This window comes from Montipora foliosa, chromosome 2 (genome assembly GCF_036669935.1).
Source record: "Montipora foliosa isolate CH-2021 chromosome 2, ASM3666993v2, whole genome shotgun sequence".
NCBI lineage: Eukaryota > Metazoa > Cnidaria > Anthozoa > Scleractinia > Acroporidae > Montipora > Montipora foliosa.
The window spans coordinates 33,205,872-33,223,395 of record NC_090870.1 but is presented as its reverse complement, the minus strand read 5'-3'; the positions used below and the strand labels follow the sequence as shown (position 1 = coordinate 33,223,395).

Genomic DNA, 17,524 nt, shown 5'->3' with positions numbered 1-17,524 from the left:
GATGAGGAGAATTGACAAAATGGCACAAGAATCAGAGATAGTAGCGGAGCAAAGGGATATGAAGAAGGTCTATGACACCACAAGACTGCTTAGTGGGCGAACGACTACCCAGAGCAAACCGATTAAGGATACAAACGGGGTGGTCCTGACCAGGATAGAGACCAACTTAATCAATGGGAGGAGTACTTCCGGGAAGTTTTCAACAGGCCTGCACCAGAAAATCCGCCCGTTCTTACTGAAGGACCACTGCTAGGCATCCGAACAGGACATATCACCATGGCAGAGGTCAAGAGGTCCTTGAAAGCTCTAAAGAACGGGAACGCTGCTGGGTGTGACAACATCCCCCAGAGGTCTGGAAGGAGGGAGGACTGGTTTTTATCCAACAGTTCTCCACTTTCTCCTCAATAAGATCTGGAATGAGGAGGTCATCCCTCAGGACTGGCAGCTGGGCCTCTTGGTAAAACTCCCTAAGAAGGGAGATCTGTCCCTGTGTAAGAACTGGAGAGGCTTTATGCTCCTCGATCTGTGTTGCAAGCAAAGTTTTCTTTAAGATCATTCTAGAGAGGATAAAGGATTCTCTTGCTGACATACTTCGGGATGCGCAAGCAGGATTTCGTAAAGAGAGATCCTGCTGTGACTAGATTGCTACGCTGAGGATTATTGTGGAGCAGACCTTGGAATGGAACACTAAGCTGTATCTGGTTTTTGTAGACTTCGAAAAGGCTTTCGATTCTTTGGATTGGGAGGTGCTATGGGTGATTTTGCAGCACTACGGGATCCCTGAGAAAATCGTGAGGATAATCCGGGTGTTTTACGATGGCTTCCAAGCAAGGGTTTTGCATGATCGTGATATGACAGAACCCTTCAGCATGAGTACTGGGGTCCCACAGGGGTGCCTGATCAGCCCCCTTCTCTTCCTCGTGGTGCTGGATTAGGTATCTCGTCAAGCCCTTGGTGATAATGAGACAGGGATACAACTTACCCTGCTGCGGAGGACTTGGACTTTGCGGACGACATAGCCTATTTTATCTTTTTAAGAAAACGACGAAACCTTTGAGTTTGTAAAACATGATTCGACAGAAACTTCTGCCATCCTCAGTTAGTCAGAATACAAAGCGATGGAAGTGTGGGAATCAAAAAAATAGTTTAAGGTTGACATGATGTAAATGTTGAATAAAAAGGGTTGTTCTCTCTGAATATGAATAGCCTCTTTTATCTTAAGTTGAAAACTGGTGGAGGCGTGATCTAAAACACGAAAACAATCTACTGAACACAAGGCGTGACCGGCAATGTTCGGAATTCTTCTGATGTTTGAAAATGTGAGAGGCCGTATGACCGGTTAAATCCTTCTTCGCACGAGTGGAAAAATGCCCGACCGTTTCGCCGACGTAACAGGCATTACAGCCCGCTCATGTAATTTTGTAAACCACACTTGAACGGAGCCCGCTAAGGATACGGTCTTTTACGCCGAACATGTTGCCGATCTTAAAAGGAAAAACGAGTTTGATATCTAAATCCTTGCAACAGGACAGCAACTAACGATTATCTAAATTAGGCTTGGGCCGAGCCGAATTTGTCCTTGTGACAACAAACCGAATGTGAATAAGCCGAATTTGTCCTTGTGAATAACATCTCACATACCCACGGCCTGCTCCCGTTCTGGCCTTTCAGCTCGGTCGGTCCCACCCTGGTCAGAGTTTTTCACTGTCCTTGTGTGGGCCCAATTCCAATACTAGGCTTGATCTCTGATGGAATAATTCGGTATAAAAAATTTTACAGTAGTGTTAGGCCTCACTCGAACTTGCAATCATAAACTTGCAATACCACTTAATGAAATGGCAAACACAGAAAAATGGCCTATGTAGGTGGGAAGGGAACCCAGGGGACAGTGATTGCGTTGGTTGGTAGTGATATAACGATTTATGACCTTTTCAATTAAGGAAGCAGGAAAAAGATTTTTTTGAGGATATCCATAAGCTTAGTGATGTCATCATGAAACCTTAACCAGTACGACGGTGTCATGGATCCGGGCAAAAGTCTCGTTTGCTCTACTGAGGGGGGCCCTTTTATGCCTGAGAGGCTCTAGGGGTAACAGAAAACTAGCAACGAACATTCATGAGACTGATTTTGAAATTGAAAGAGGACTTGCCCGATTTTTTTAATCGATATATTGTATATAACTCTGCTTACTAGCTGGTCTACTATAGTACGAAACCTTTTAGTTTTTATAGATTTCTATTAGTTGTAAATCTTATAATAATAATAATAATAATAATAATAATAATAATAATAATAATAATAATAATAATAATAATAATCAACTTTATTTTTCGAGGGTAGCACTTGACAGTATAAAATACTGTTACTCGTGGCCCTCTGAGCCCCTTAAAGAGAATCTTAATGAGACCTATTTTGTAAGAGTATGAGGTAAAGCTGAAATAATTAGTTAACAGACCAGTGAAGGTTTTCTTACGTTAAATTCTAGTTAGAGAAAAATTTGGGTTGTTATTATCGATAAAGACGTTTAAAAAGGGTAATTAATGATTGACCTCTTTTTTCATAGTAAACTTGATGTTAGTGTGCCTTGAGTTGAGATATTCGAAAAATATAATGGCATCAAGCTCTGAGTGAAATAAACAGAAAGTATCGTCAAAATACCGGCGATAAAATAAAATTGCAGAGCCGTGAAAGTTTCTCAACCAGAGTTTTTCCTGATATCCCATAAAAAGATTAGTTAAAACGGGAACAAGTGGGGACCCCATGGCTACCCCATCTATTTGATCATAGAAAGAATCATTGAATAGGAAATGAGTCTGGGCGGTAGCTGTAGAAAAAGGATTGTAAGCTCAGGTTTTGTTAGCTTAAGGTCGGGGATTACCCTCGAAAATGTAGTTGACCACTAAGTCAATACACTCCTCAAGGGGTAATTTAGTACAGGGACTTTTCACATCAAAAGAAACCATACATTTACGAGACATGGATAACGATTGGATGTCCTGTACAAAAGCAGTGGCACAGTGATCAGCTGGAATGTGAGGTGCTAGGAGATTTTATCATCGTTAATGTTTACAGAAAAAACGGTCCAAAACGGTTTTTGTCAGCCATTTTTTCTCAGACCTTCAAAAAGAGTTTTCAGCTCGCTTTATTGCTGACGCGTTCCTTGGCCATATTAGGTATTGCAGGTATATGAACCGATAGCCTGTGTCCGGTGAACCAATGAATATGCTGAAATTCAGGAGCCCATGAGTGGGAGGGAGCAGCTCCCATACTAATGTCACGGCATTTTAACAGAGCAGTCGATTTTGGGACTACCTTTGCCGCAAAACAACAAAGGCAGCTCCGGTTCGGCGACGCTATGACGTCAAGTTAGTTTCCTGTGATTGGTCATCCTGCTCCTGCGGGAGTCTCAATTGCGGGAAATTCAATCTAAAAATAAATCGGGCTGTGAAAACGCCGTGACAGGAATATATGGAAGTTGCTCGCTGCTACTCATGGGCTTCTGTGGAATTCTGATATTCGTAGTTCAGTTTTTAATAATATTAATTATCATATGACTAGCTCCGTGAGCGGCCAAGATGAACCAAATCCCGCGCTGTGATTGGGTACCCGAGCGGGCAAGATGGAGCTGTACTGCCCGCTCGGGATTTCTCGCTTGGTCCCGCAAGATCAATGATCAATCGACTTCGTCTCGGTCCATAAACACGCAAAAAAGACTGAATAAGCTTGGTCAATAGCCCATATTTAATATACGCAAGTATGGTATTAACAACTTTCTCGAAGCTTTCGTCACTGCATAAAGACGAAATACCTCATAACGAGGTCCAGGTCAAGGTGAATGATGATTGGCTGATCGGTTTACCCTTATGCTTATTTCTTTCTCACTTTCATTTCCGGTGCAACGTCAGAATAAGAAGGTCGCTCCTCTGGTGTTTATGATTCTAGTAATAATACAATTATAATAATTGTAATGATTCTTGTAATTAACCGTGCTTATCACCCTCAAGCACTCGGGGGACTGGGGGCGGGGGAGCATTGGGCTTGACGTGATATGGTGGTGTTATGACCTATATATGATGTTGGAGAACAGCACTACAACCAGATATTTAAGCGTTAGAGGACTTTTTCCGTGTTCACATAGCCTCACCTAAACACGAGGGGGAGTTGGAAGAATTCTCGACAGTTATGGAAACCCGAGACACAGTTAAGGGTTTGCATAACTGTCGAGAATTTTCCCCCCAAGTGTTTAGATAAGGCTATGTTTAAACATGAAAAAAAAAATCCCCTATTGCTTTTATAAAATATTTCTTAAAAATAATTCGACAAATGAAGGAAAGTGCTGGTTTTTCACTTCTTGATTGAAATAGATTTTCTTGATACAGGCTCATATTTCCTACCAAATAATCAAAATGAGCGTCAGACAACACATAACCAATCAAAATTCGTGTGATGTCAGAGCCATGTTTACATACTCTCATCTAAACACAGGTATTGACCAATGAGAGTGCGCGTACTATCCTACTTATTTTATAAATATATTGATAGGAGTTGATTTTGGGAGGAAAACCGGGGTATCGGGAGAAAAAAGACCCTCGGAATAGGATGGTGAATGACTGAAGCTCGCATACGAATCTTATAACCAAGGAAACCAAGGCCTAGGCTTGGACCAGTGACACGCCGATGAAAGGCGTTGTTGACACAAAAGACACAATAGAACTGACACACACACGGAAAGAAAAACCGCAATCACTGAATTGTCACATCCTTTTATTCACACTAGTTACCTGTGTAAATAACATTGAGTACACTTGCGAAGTGTCTAAAAACGACCATCCTTTTTTTCTGTGGGTATTTTGTGTTTTGTCCTTTTTGTTTTTAGAATAATCCAAGCCGCCATGCGGATTATTTTCTTTTTCTGGTCTGGTTTTTCTGGTGTTATGAACTTTTTTATTGTATTCTTTTGTCAATGCCCTTTGAACCATCATTTTGAAAAGGTCTTACTGTACACTCTCAGGCATTATATTTTTCATTTTTTTTTGCTCTTTTTTTGCTTTGTTAAGTGTGTAACTATGTGTATTACGTCTGTTTGTGTATGCTAAGTGTCAACGTTCTGTAAACAATACGCCGCTTAAATGTGTAAACATGTACAACTTGCTTATGCAATGGGCCATTCTACAAGACAATAACAAAACTCTGCCAATTCCTCCCCGTTTATCGAGGCCCGAGGCCCTTAAATATCCTGTAAGCAATAAATTGCTACAATAAGAACTATATCTAATCACTTTGGGTCTGGCGGAAAGAAAATCTCCCCAAATCGTTCAACAACTTCCCTTATCTGCCTCTGCAAGGAAGACTGCTTTGGAACTTTGGAACTCTGATGGTAGTAAATCAATTGACATCTTTTCTTTGCGTGATCACAGAAATCCTCCTACAAATCAAATTCATGAATTAAGTAACCTTAATCATATGTCTGTGAGCGAAATTGTACAAGTACTCGTCGTATGTACGGAGTAAATTGGTCCTAATCTTTGTGTCCTTTGCTTCACAAGCTCGCTTAATGAACTGGACTTTTCACTCTTCGAAACACTATAGGTTTGATCAAATCGTTTTGCATAACCCGCATGCACTTGATTACACTTCTTTCACGTCACCTGCAAAAAAGGAATAGGCCTTATCACGGTTTTGAAAGCCATCTTGACGGGTAGGCAAATAAGTCCGAAATAGCGGTGTTTCTATGGGAATCTGCGTTGAAATAACGTGAGAAAACCATGAATAAAGTTGACAGTTACTTGTGAAAATACATTGTTCGTGATTCGTCTTACGAAGCTCGTTTCACCCCGACCAAGGGACTCATCAGAGACCTTTCCGCTTGGCAAACTCGTTCGCTAACAAAATTATGACAATAATCTCGCCTTATGTCGTATAAGGATTCCCGACCGCACAAATTCACGAGCAAACATTTACCTTGAACCTTGAACCTTGAATGATACCTTGACTGGTAAACTTACGTTGCTAACCAAAGGAGTTTACTGACAAGAATTTGAGGGTCCAACCTGCACTACTGGTTTTTTCCCTTTTTTTCCCACAGACGAATGTCTGACTGAGCGTAAATTTCAAGCAATTGTATGGCAAAACTTAAAATTCCGCTTTGCAAATTCTAGTGCAATTCAGAATCCTAAAACGAATCTTGCGTTTCGGTGCTAAAATCTATTGATGGATTTTTCAATCCAAAGTATCCACAGTCGTATGAGTCGCGGGGATCCTGTTTCGTTAGGAATGAACCGCAAAAAAATATTTGGAAAGCAGTCGTGAGAAATAAACAAATTTGCTTGCTGGGTAGGCGTTTTCAGTGTCGTTTCTTTGCAAAAGTCACCCAGAAATGTTATCGGACAGAGTTGGGAAGATTTCACAGGAAATAAAAAAATCTGGGACGACTGAACGAGTTATAAGTGTTCGCTTTTGGAGGACGAAAATTAACTATTAACAGGTTATGGGCTCCTGCTAATATCCTATCAAAACAATTCGTAGGTGGTTTATTATGAGAGAGAAATTTGGCATTCAGTCAACGGACAAAAGGCCCATTTTCAGTTTTTTCTTTCCTTTGAATGCGAAGAGTCTCTATCCTTTTTGATCAATGATTCTTTTAATTAGACAAAAGTTAAGATAAAGTGCTCACCCAACTTCCAAGTTCAGTCATGTGTGCCCATAGTTCTTCAGCTGCAGTAGAACACAACTCCACAACCGACTCCGACCCGCAAGATCCCGTCGCCATCGCTGTAAGTTCTCCGGCAGTTATGACGAGAAATATAAATTCGTTCCACGAAAAAGTCAACTCTTTCAAATCAATTTCCATGGCAAAACTATTGATTGCTTTCTGAATGTCCACGCTTGATTGCACTGGTATGTCTAAACATGTTAAGTCTACTATCCCTCGTAACTTATCTGCAAGCGTCGTTAAATACCCTGTAACTTTTTTCACTGATGAAGAACAACAATGTATGTCCAGTCCACGTCTCTTTCGCGTGAAGAGATCCAAAAGCAACGTCAAGTCCCTTTTAAGTTCAAATTCAGTTAACTCCCTGACAACATCTTCTCGAGTCAATGTTCGCATTACTTCCTTCAAGAAACTGACATCTTGCCAGGAGATCTTTCCCTCGTATTCTAAATCATGGAAAATTCTACAAGTGTTCGCGTACTGTTGTAAACGTTGTCCGGTACAGTAAAGACAAAGCTTTTTCAGATGTGCTTGTTCCAAATTTTTAGAAATTTGAAACAGAACAGATCTGTATTCCCGTCTAAGTTGGCTAGTTACTGTCGTCGAAGTGTTCGTCTTATGCATGGCGGTCAAAGTGAGTTCGAGAAAGCAAGTCACGTGACATCGAGTTGGTTACTCCGATTCTAGGAAAAACCGGAAGTTGCATGTGAGTGAGGCTTAATTAATGGCCCTAATCGGACGCCACAAACAGACTCCTGATATCCTTTGCTATTTACATCCGAGCAATTCGCGCGGAATTTGCGCCCGAAAATGTTGTAATCTTTGCAGGAATAAATGAATTAAAATCATCTCACTGTTTTAGTATCCACCACTAGTCACTTCCACTTCGGTGAATAGTTGCTAAAGATATACACCTCTAAGCTCATCGCTTGTAACCCTTTCGATGACACTATCTCCGACTATGTGGGGGCCATGGGGAAATGGAATATACTACATGAAGTTAATAATCATTTTTTTACCTTCCTTGAATTCAATTTCATGCCTCGTATGGAGGCATCTGAATATTTTCCTGATACTGTAAATGGTAAATATGAAAGCGAGCATCTAGGAATGATTTCCATGACTGTAGCGTCACCTACATACTTGACTCTGCCCTTGGGCACGTATCTGCCATACCGTTTACAAGAATGCAGAAGAGCAAGGATGCTAACTTGGTTCCCTGTGGTGCCCCGCCATTAAGCTGAATAGGGAGAGACAACGAATTACACACTCTAACCATCTGAGTCCTATTTGTTAAAAAAGCAGCAATCCATCTAACAAGATGAGGATCTATATCTCCATAATAAAGTTCACTTAGCAGTACATTGTGGTCGACAAGGTCGTCGACAAGGTCGAAGCCTTTCCTTAAGTCTGAGAAGAAAATTCTAATGCATCAGCCACAAGTACCCGAAGACAATTCCTAATTCTTTGACCATGAATGCTAGATCTCTCGCAAAATCTGGTGCTTTACCTGCGCTTCACTGTGAATTAAAGACTCAAAAAGCTGATATCTGTTGCATCTCCGGAGGCTTGGTTAAATCAGAACGTTCTTACTCATCTTATCTGTACTGAAGGTTTGTCTGTTTTACGTAAAGGCAGGACTGGTCGTCAAGGCGATGGAATTGCTATATTGTCTAGAAGTAATTGGCAATTGGAAAGATTGGAAGGGAATTTCTCCAATGTTTTTGAGTGTTTATGGGCTAAAATACCAAGTAGTAACCCTGAATTTTTTCATCGCTGTAGTTTATCATCCCCCTGAACCACAATATGATGCTTATGACCCGACTGGCCTTTTTGACAAACACATTCAATGATTTTCTGGTTGCTGATCCTAACTCAAACTTATTATTTGTGGAGACGTAAATAAACTACGATACGAAGACCTGCGTTTGCAAAACTCACTGTTTCAAATAATTAGACCTCCTACAAGACAGGACAAGATCCTTGATGCCGGTCTTCATGCTAACATCCCCCACTTGTGGGGTAAGATACTTGTGATCAAATGTCTGGTTAGGTCTGATCATTTGATGGTAATGGCTTCTCCTCTTATTCCTGCCAAATTCCTTAGAAAGACAACATGTTTCAGAGATGCAAGAGAACAGAATAAGATCAAAATGAGTCGTGGTTTACCGTCAGGAAATGGATTGGTCTGAGGTATTTTTAAGCGAAAAGATTGATGATAAAGTTCAACTGGTACAAGATAAACTCGTGTCTTTGTATGGCAGCTGCTTTCCAACAATCTCTGTGAGAGTACTTCGAGAGACTTTCCTTTTGTGTCACTGCATGTTGGTGAACTGCTAAAAGAGAGACGAAAGCTATTAAGACAGCACAGAGGCAGCATGCAAGTCAAACCCTAATCGATAAAGTCAACGCTTCAATTAGAAGAAATCAAATTCTAGCGGTGAAAAATGACATCAACGAGAAAGATGAAGGCTCCAAATCGTGGTGTTAATTCAATAACTGGTCGGACGTTTACTCATTATCTGTCAGCTCTATCATCAGTCATTGTGAAAATAATGATTAGGTCTGCAACATTAACACTGACCCTAATTACATGGATCCTTAAGCCCTCTCTATTCCTGATGGTACTACGATTCCCGAGGTCATTTCTCTGGCCATTTGAAACGTTGTACTTAATCTGAAGAGAACAGCTGCCGGTCCTGGTCAACCTCCCTTTTGGCTGTGGAGAGATTTCACCCCTTTGCTTTGCCCTTGACCTTGCACTAATCATATCCCACGTCTTCAATTGCTCCCTTAGATGTCAAATAGTCCCCACTTAGTAGAAAATGGCTGATATCATGCCTTTACCAAAGGAAACTCCATTTAAGGACGTTCGCGCGAAAATCTCCCCACATTGAAATTTGTTTAATTTCTCGCCTGAAGTTATGCCATAAATTACTTATTCCAAAAATTAAGAAAAATTGGGGGGTCACCGACTTTGTTTCAGAGAAAAAGGCAAGGAAAAAATTCCCTGATTTTGATAGATAGGTAATCATAACGAGATGTGGCCTGATCTACTCATCCGTCGAAAATCATAAACTTAATATGTTAGAGTGAAGGTTTCTGTGCATAGAAATATAGGAGTGGGCTTTTTAGTTAATTGCATGCCGCTAGGGATGTCGTAAAGAGTATAGTTAATCCTCAATGAGCGTTTTCGCAAGCACTACCCGTTGTAACCACTTCCGGAATTCAGGACACACAAGCAAAGACAAATTTTAAAAAAGATAACTTCTTACATTGTGATTTTTTTCATTTCACCATATTTTGTAGATTGTAAGAAGAGCAAGTGATTAATGTCTTAAAAAATAGGGGGGGCAATGTCACCAATGTTCTAAAAGAGTAAAACCAATTTGATGTTGCGAACCTCTTGGAAAATTTCGCTTGTAACGTTGTTGCGTGACCTGTCGGGGAAGGACTGGAAACCAAGACAGGATCCATGGATTAAAGGTTTTTGTAAAAAACAAGAAATTTCTGGAGCATAGCAACGAAGTTTCAAGCAGGCGTTATCTTCATTTGGTTAGTTTTTTGTATCATATCTCTGCATTGCCGTCATGCTCATCTTCTGGAGTGTGGTTTTTGTGAAATATAATCTCTGGCTGCTTCCTCGCAGGTCCGCACTATTCAAGTGGACGGGGAAGACAATACAATTCACCTCTATTTTCATGAAACTAAGGAACAGAACTTCAAAAACATGTATTCATTTTGAACTAAGAAGTTCGTAGTGTAATAAAAACATTAAAAACCCAACCCAATTAAATTTAAGTAAACCAACCTTCCTCGAGTTTTCCAAAGCTTTCAGCCACTACTCGATTAGCTACCTTTTCCAGACCTTTTCAATCCTCCCGCTCCTTTCTCTTTAACGTTTCATGATGAATTGGAAATAAATGTGCCATTCCTTTGCCGGCCTGGAATTTTTTTCCCGGCGTTTTTGTCGCCATAAGATCTTAAGTAATGCTTGAAGTAATGTGTGACATGTTACAGTCGCGTTACCAGCCCAGTAAAAGTTGCGCACAAACAATTAGCGCGAACGTCCTTAAAATTTTAACCCAGCTTAGACCTATATCGTTAACTAATATCATAATGAGGCTTTTTGAGAGAGTTGTTTTTAGATCTGAGCTCTTCTATCCAATGTCATTAATAATTCTATTGGTTCTGGTCAATTTGCATATCGCAAAGGCTACAATACCACCATGGCCTTGGTTAAGTGTCAGCACGAATGGCTTAAACAGCTTGATATAGCGGTGATGTTGACTTTATTAGAATTTTTTCATTTGATTTTAGTAAGGCATTTGATTCCTGACAATCCACTTCATCACCTCTTACCACCTACTAGGGATCGAGTTTTGAGATATAGGGGCTACTCTTTATTATACCTAGAGTAAGGACTGAACGTTTTAAAAGTGTTTTTATCAATAGGGCTTTATTTTGTTTTAGATAATTAGATAATTTTAGAAATGTGTAAACTGAACACGTCTGACTATTAATTATCCAGAGCTTCCAAGATAGTGTGGAAAAAAGAGGTAAGTGCCTGGTTTGTTGAACATCCTGGGAGAGAAATTGAACTGTTGAGAATTTAGTTTGTCAAATACGCTAGTGAACAGAGACTCTGCAGGGAACCTTCAAGGACTTTAGCTAAAGAGAGGGTCAGAGAAATAGGCTTTAAGTCATTTTCAACATTCTTTGGAGGGCGAACCTTGGGAAGTGGGGCGACAATTGCACACTTCATCATCATCATTATCATCATCATCACTGCCGCTCGACACGAGCATGGCGGTCCAAACGAGGTTTGTCCAGGCAGCTAGCCAGAAGGCTGGCCCTGTTTAAGCGCTGCAGCAGCTTTTCGCCTTGCGCGTTTCTCGTCCTCAGCTATCCTCCTATTGGTTTCAAAAGTCTTAACGCCATCACAAACCGTTCTCCTCCACACCAGTTTGTCTGCTGGGGCTGTGGCCCAGGCAGCAATCTCACAGTCTTTAAAGGTCCTTTCAAGTGCGTCCTTGTATCTCTTTTTAGGAGCATCGACTCTTCGAGATCCAGTAGATAGCTGACTGAAGAGAAGCTGTTTTGGGAGGCGTTGTGCATTCATTCTGACCATGTGTCCATACCATCTGAATCTATGTTGCTGTACTTGTAAGGGAAGCTCAGTCAAAAACTGCAGCATTGGTGACACGATCATACCATTCGATATTCATGATCGACGGAGGTATCTTTGGTGAAATGTCTCGAGTTGCTTCATCTATAAGTAGTCCACGTTTCTGACCCATACAGGAGCGTTGGCGTAATGACGGTTTGATAGACTCGTATTTTGGTGTCCAACTCAAGTTCGTGGTTGTCGAAGACTCGCTTGCGTAGCTTTCCAAAGGCTGATGCAGCAGCGCTGATCCTGTTGTTGATCTCACCGTCAAGTGAAACATCACTTGCCACATAACTACCAAGATACTTAAAGTGTGGAACTTAAGATTGGTTCCATCTGCAGTAGTGATGGGAAATATCCCTGCTCAAGCTTCGAGTTATAAATATCCGCCAGCACAGGGGAAAAGCTCAAAGGCGAATTCTTTTCAAACAACATTGGGAATCTCATCAGGGCAGGATGATTTCTTTATCTTCAGAGCGTGCATGCAAAAGTCTTGTAGACCTTGTAATCTGAAACATAGAGGTGCTCAGCCACAGGACCCCATAAGAGCAGGGAGAGGCTGCGCGACGGCTTGAAACGACTTGTGAGGCTGCCCAAAAACTCAATAAACTTCTGCTCAAGCGACGCATCGTCAGTGACCTCATCACTAATCAGTGGACCATTGATTGCTGCACGTAAGATTCTTGGAGGCTAGCAAACTTTGTTGTTATAAAATCGTTTCTTACCCATAACACACTCCCTCTGTACCCTAATTCTCAGTGCCTTGTACACCGTAAACAATTTTCCATATAAGGCCAAAGCTCTTCGTCGCCGCTTGGCAATACGTAGACGATATCCATGGCTTGTCAGATATGAACACTTTCACATAACACTCGGGGAAAAATAAATCCACACCGTAAGTTAGAAAGCTGTAAAGCAGGTCAACTGTATCTTGGACATCTGGAGTCTGCTTGATTAATGACTTGTCCATTGATGTGATCCACGCCCCAAACTCCTTCAGTCGACTGCTCATGGTATCGCGCTGTGAAACAGTTCTTGGCTACGTTTTACTTGCGAGACCTTCATTGCCTGTCGGAAGAAAAAATTGGTGTCGAATTGAATAATTGAATGATTTTACGTGTGATATATTGAAATGTAGGGAAGCTCATGTGAGCTACATCGAGTGCTAGAGCAAACAGCGGCGATGCGAAATACCCGATGTTGTCGAGAGTCGATCTGTGGATGTGTACGTCTCCTTTGCTAGTTCAAATTAATTATTCCTTGGTTCAACATAGGTAATCACAAAGAAAAGTGAGTTAAAGCTGAAATCCGCGTTTGTGCGATCGCCTTCAAATGCAATGATCAAATCACAAGTGCCACTGGCGAGCGCATTAAACTGGTGTATTTTGATAACAAGTATGAGAAAAAGTGGGTACTTTTGCAAACTGTAAGAAAACAGCAAGAAAAACCAATCCAAGTGCATGCGATTGGCGTGCGATCACGTGGTTTTCCAATTATAGGTATCCAATTTGAACAACACCAAATTGGATACCTGTAATTGCATGCACTTGGATGGGGTCTTTCATGCTGTTTTAATTTCCTACAGTTTGCAAAATATTATTGAATAGTATTTTAACTTTTTCACATAAAAAGTATTCAAAGACCTTTTATCCTCGAATTTTGCAATAGTTAGGATTACCGGTAATTAGTAATTGAACCTCGTGCCGTACAATTCAGGGAGTAAACGTGCTCGTAATTTCAAATCAGTCTCGCCCTTCGCGCTCGGCCGATTTTAAAATCACTGGCACGATTACTCTCTAAATTGACTTGAACCATAGTGTGTCTTCTTTGCCACCAAGTGTAAACGATGCTGCCCCTCCCTCTAGTCATGGGCCTTCATTTGCCTCCTGGGGATTTTCGTTTGATACACCATTTATCTTACCCCAGGGGTTCTTCTGTGAATGATGGCATCTTCTCTGACCATAAAAGTGTATCGCCATATGAACGCCTTAGGTTCAGGATGTTTTTGGCTAAGACGGATATAAAGAATGCTTTCCGGATAATTCCGGTGCAGCCACAAGATTAAGGCCTTTTGGGCATGAGATGGCAAGAGGCATACTTCTATGATCACTTTATGCCCATGTGGTGCTCTAGCAGTTGTAAAACCTTTGAGACTTTTGGTGCCGCTTTGGAGTGGATTGCCACTTCTCAGCTGAGTATTAACACATCATTCGTTTGCTTGATGATTTTCTTGTTATAGCCCCCTCTCAGACCCTATGCCAAAATCAACTAAATTTATTCCTGGACCTTTGTTCTTACCTTGGCGTTCCCATAGCACCAGAGAAAACACTTGGCCCTTCTACTACACTCTCGTTTACGCGTATTGAATTAGATTCTGTTTCATTTGAAGCCCGTTTGCCCAAGGGGAATGTTGACGAGCGCCTAAACACCTTATCCAGTTTCATTGCACGCAAGAAAGTGACCCTACGGGACATTCAATCCTTAACTGGCTCAATTTTGCTTGTGCTGTCGTAGTACCCGGAAGGGCATTTTCACGCAGATTAATTGATCTTACTTTGGGGGCTTAAATATCCTTAACAATTGTTCATATCACTCGCGAGGTTAGATCAGATTTGTGTGTTTGACAAACGTTTTTGGATTGTTTCAATGGTAGGTCCTTCTTTCTTGAGGACACCTGGTACAGTTCTAAAAAACTAACTTGCTGCCGGGGCATTAGGTTTTGGGGCAGTTTTTGGTCATAAATGGTGCTATGGGACATGGCCTGAAAAGTGGATAGGTGCCAATATTGCTATTTTAGAGTTTTACCTCATTGTCCTTAATTTGTATTTGTGGGGGAGCAAAATGTTGAATCGCTGCATTCTATTCTTCATCAATAATGTATTAACAAGCAGTCTTGTAAAGATAAAGGGTTAATGTTTTTTGTTAGAAAACTAGTTTTGATTTCTTTGCAAAATGACGTACTGGTTAAAGCTAAACATGTTCCAGATGTCCAAAACACTCTGGCAGACTCATTGTCTCGGTTATTGGTGGAGAAATTCAAAGGTTTGGCTCCAGCCTTTATGGACCAAAGTCCAACCGACATCCCCGTCGATCTGCAGCCTCAAAATTGGCACCCATAATATCAACATTATCGCAGTCTAGTCTTCAGCCTTCATCCATTCCAACATATCGGCCCGCATGGAAGCTTTTTTCTTAGTTTTTGCTGTCTATGTTATCAGAGGTTGTTACAAGGCTTCCTATTTCACCCTCTGTCCTGGCTTTATTTATTCCTTATATGTATGATCATGATTACGCTCCATGAACTGTTAATACCTATGTTTCTGCTTTGGATTATGGTCATAAATTATCTGGGTTCCCATATACTACAAAAGTATATTTCATTATTCAGATACTTACTTAAGGGGTCAATCACCAAAGTTCCAATTATCAACATCACTATCAGAAGAGATCAGCAACAGAGCCACTAGTCAAGTACAAGACTTTCAAGTACCGAGGGAGTACTGTTTCAGAGAATGCTAGGTTGGAAGACGAGCTATCTCTCAGAATGGGAAGAGCGAGTGCTGTGTTTGGAAAAGTGAGGGAGAGACTGAGGAACAATCGACATGTGTCTATCCGTGTGAAATGCAAAGTGTACAGAGCGACAGTGCTGGCGACTTTATTGTACGGTGTTGAAACTTGGACTGTCTACAGAGTGCAGCTGAAGAAACTCCACGCGTACATGATGAGACACCTTCGAGCCATAATGAACATCTCATGGAACGACAAAATAACCAACATAGAAGAAGTGTTGAATCGAGCTGGTCTACCATCAATGGAGGACTTGCTAATACAGATGAATCTGAGGTGGCTCGGACATGTTGAGAGGATGGACCACGCGTGTCTCCCTCGGCAGCTACTCTACTCACAGTTATGCGAGGGAAAACGCAATCAGGGTAGACCAAGGCTCAGATTTAAAGACACTGTAAAAAGAAACCTGGAGAAGCTGGACATAGACAGGAGTTCCTGCCAGCAGAAGGCTAAGGACAGAGCTGTGTGGAGGAATCTGATCAGACCCAAATGAAACAGCCATTGTCACCCACTACAGGTTGCTATGATGATGACTTAAGGGTCATGGAAAGCTGTGTTCTCGTCTAGATACAAGGAAAGGTTACGTTTATACAAACGTTGGCCGTGTAGCACTTATATTTTAAACAGAATTAACTGAATAAAGTGTAATGTGAAGTGCTAGATTTCTATCCCATATGAACCATGTGAGCGTTAGCCCTACTGATGTAAATGGGCCCACACAAGGACAGAGAAAAACTCTGACCAGGGTAGGAATTGAACCCACGACCTTCGGGTTAGATCTCCGTCGTTCTACCGACTGAGCTACAAGCTTAGACGGGAGCAGGCCGTAGGAACTGAAGATGTTAAAGTCACGGCAATGAACATGTATAAGTACAAGGAAAGGTTACGTTTATACAAACGTTGGCCGTGTAGCGCTTATATTTTAAACAGAGTTAACTGAATAAAGTGTAATGTGAAGTGCTAGATTTCTATCCCATATGAACCATGTGAGCGTTACCCCTACTGATGGAAATGGGCCCACACAAGGACAGAGAAAAACTCTGACCAGGGTAGGAATTGAACCCACGACCTTCGGGTTAGATCTCCGTCGTTCTACCGACTGAGCTACAAGCTTAGACGGGAGCAGGCCGTGGGAACTGAAGATGTTCAAGTCACGGCAATGAACATGTATAAGTATAAGGAAAGGTTACGTTTATACAAACGTTGGCCGTGTAGCACTTATATTTTAAACAGCGTTAACTGAATAGATACCCGGCTACCCATCACACTGCCTACCCTTCGCAGAATCATCGGTTCCGCTGTTCACGTTTGCCACACACATGATGATATTCATTTATTCAGAGCCATGGGCGCCCTGGCTTTCTTTGCCTGCACGAGGATTGGTTCAGGGTGCAACCCACTGCTCAACTTCACCAGCTTAATTCACAGGCAGTTAAAGCCCTAACGTTCACCTTTCTAAATTTTAAGCATCATTACAACCAGCGTCCTTTTTCAGTCGTGATCAGTCATCAAGAATTATTGTGTCCTGTTGAAATTTTACTGCAATATTTGTCCCTTCGAAGGGGAAAGCCTGGGTCCCTCTTTGTTTTGGCAGATGGCTCACCAGTCACCAGATCATATTTTACAGCCAAGCTTTCCATAGCCATTACGTGCTGCGGTTTTGACCCATCCCCTTACCATGCACATAGCTTTCGTATCGGTGTTGGCTCTTACGCTGTAGATGCCGGCATGTTGGATGCACAAATTATGGCATTAGGGCGTTGGAAATCCAATACATTCTTGAAATATATTTGCATTCCATCATTAACTTGAATTCACTCCCTCATAATATCCGATCATGTCATTCTATATCTATATTTAAAGGCTTACTTAAAACCTGGCTTTTCAAACAAGCATACCCGGACTAGTTATTGCCATTGAGTTGGTGCAAGATTTTATGATAAGATTACAAAACCTGTGTTATCTCATGGGTTTATTCTATTGTTTATGTGGTTATTGTTTTATGTTTTTATCCTTGTCTATTAATCATGATATTTTTATTAATTATTTCACTATATCCCTTTTTATAAATACAT

General features: G+C 41.2%; 1 protein-coding gene and 1 long non-coding RNA gene across 2 annotated transcripts; one reads left to right on the top strand and one right to left on the bottom strand.

The window, feature by feature from the left end:
* Positions 1-4,746: 4,746 nt before the first annotated feature.
* Positions 4,747-7,351, bottom strand: LOC137990714 (uncharacterized). The gene is made up of 2 exons (XR_011121549.1): positions 6,674-7,351; positions 4,747-5,425 (listed from the first exon to the last, which is right to left on the bottom strand). It is a non-coding gene; the product is annotated as an uncharacterized lncRNA (long non-coding RNA).
* Positions 7,352-15,426: 8,075 nt separating this feature from the next.
* LOC137991559 (uncharacterized) lies at positions 15,427-15,942 on the top strand. Its single transcript, XM_068836632.1, has one exon. The coding sequence runs from the start codon at positions 15,427-15,429 to the stop codon at positions 15,940-15,942; it is 516 nt and encodes a 171-aa protein (XP_068692733.1).
* Positions 15,943-17,524: the final 1,582 nt, after the last annotated feature.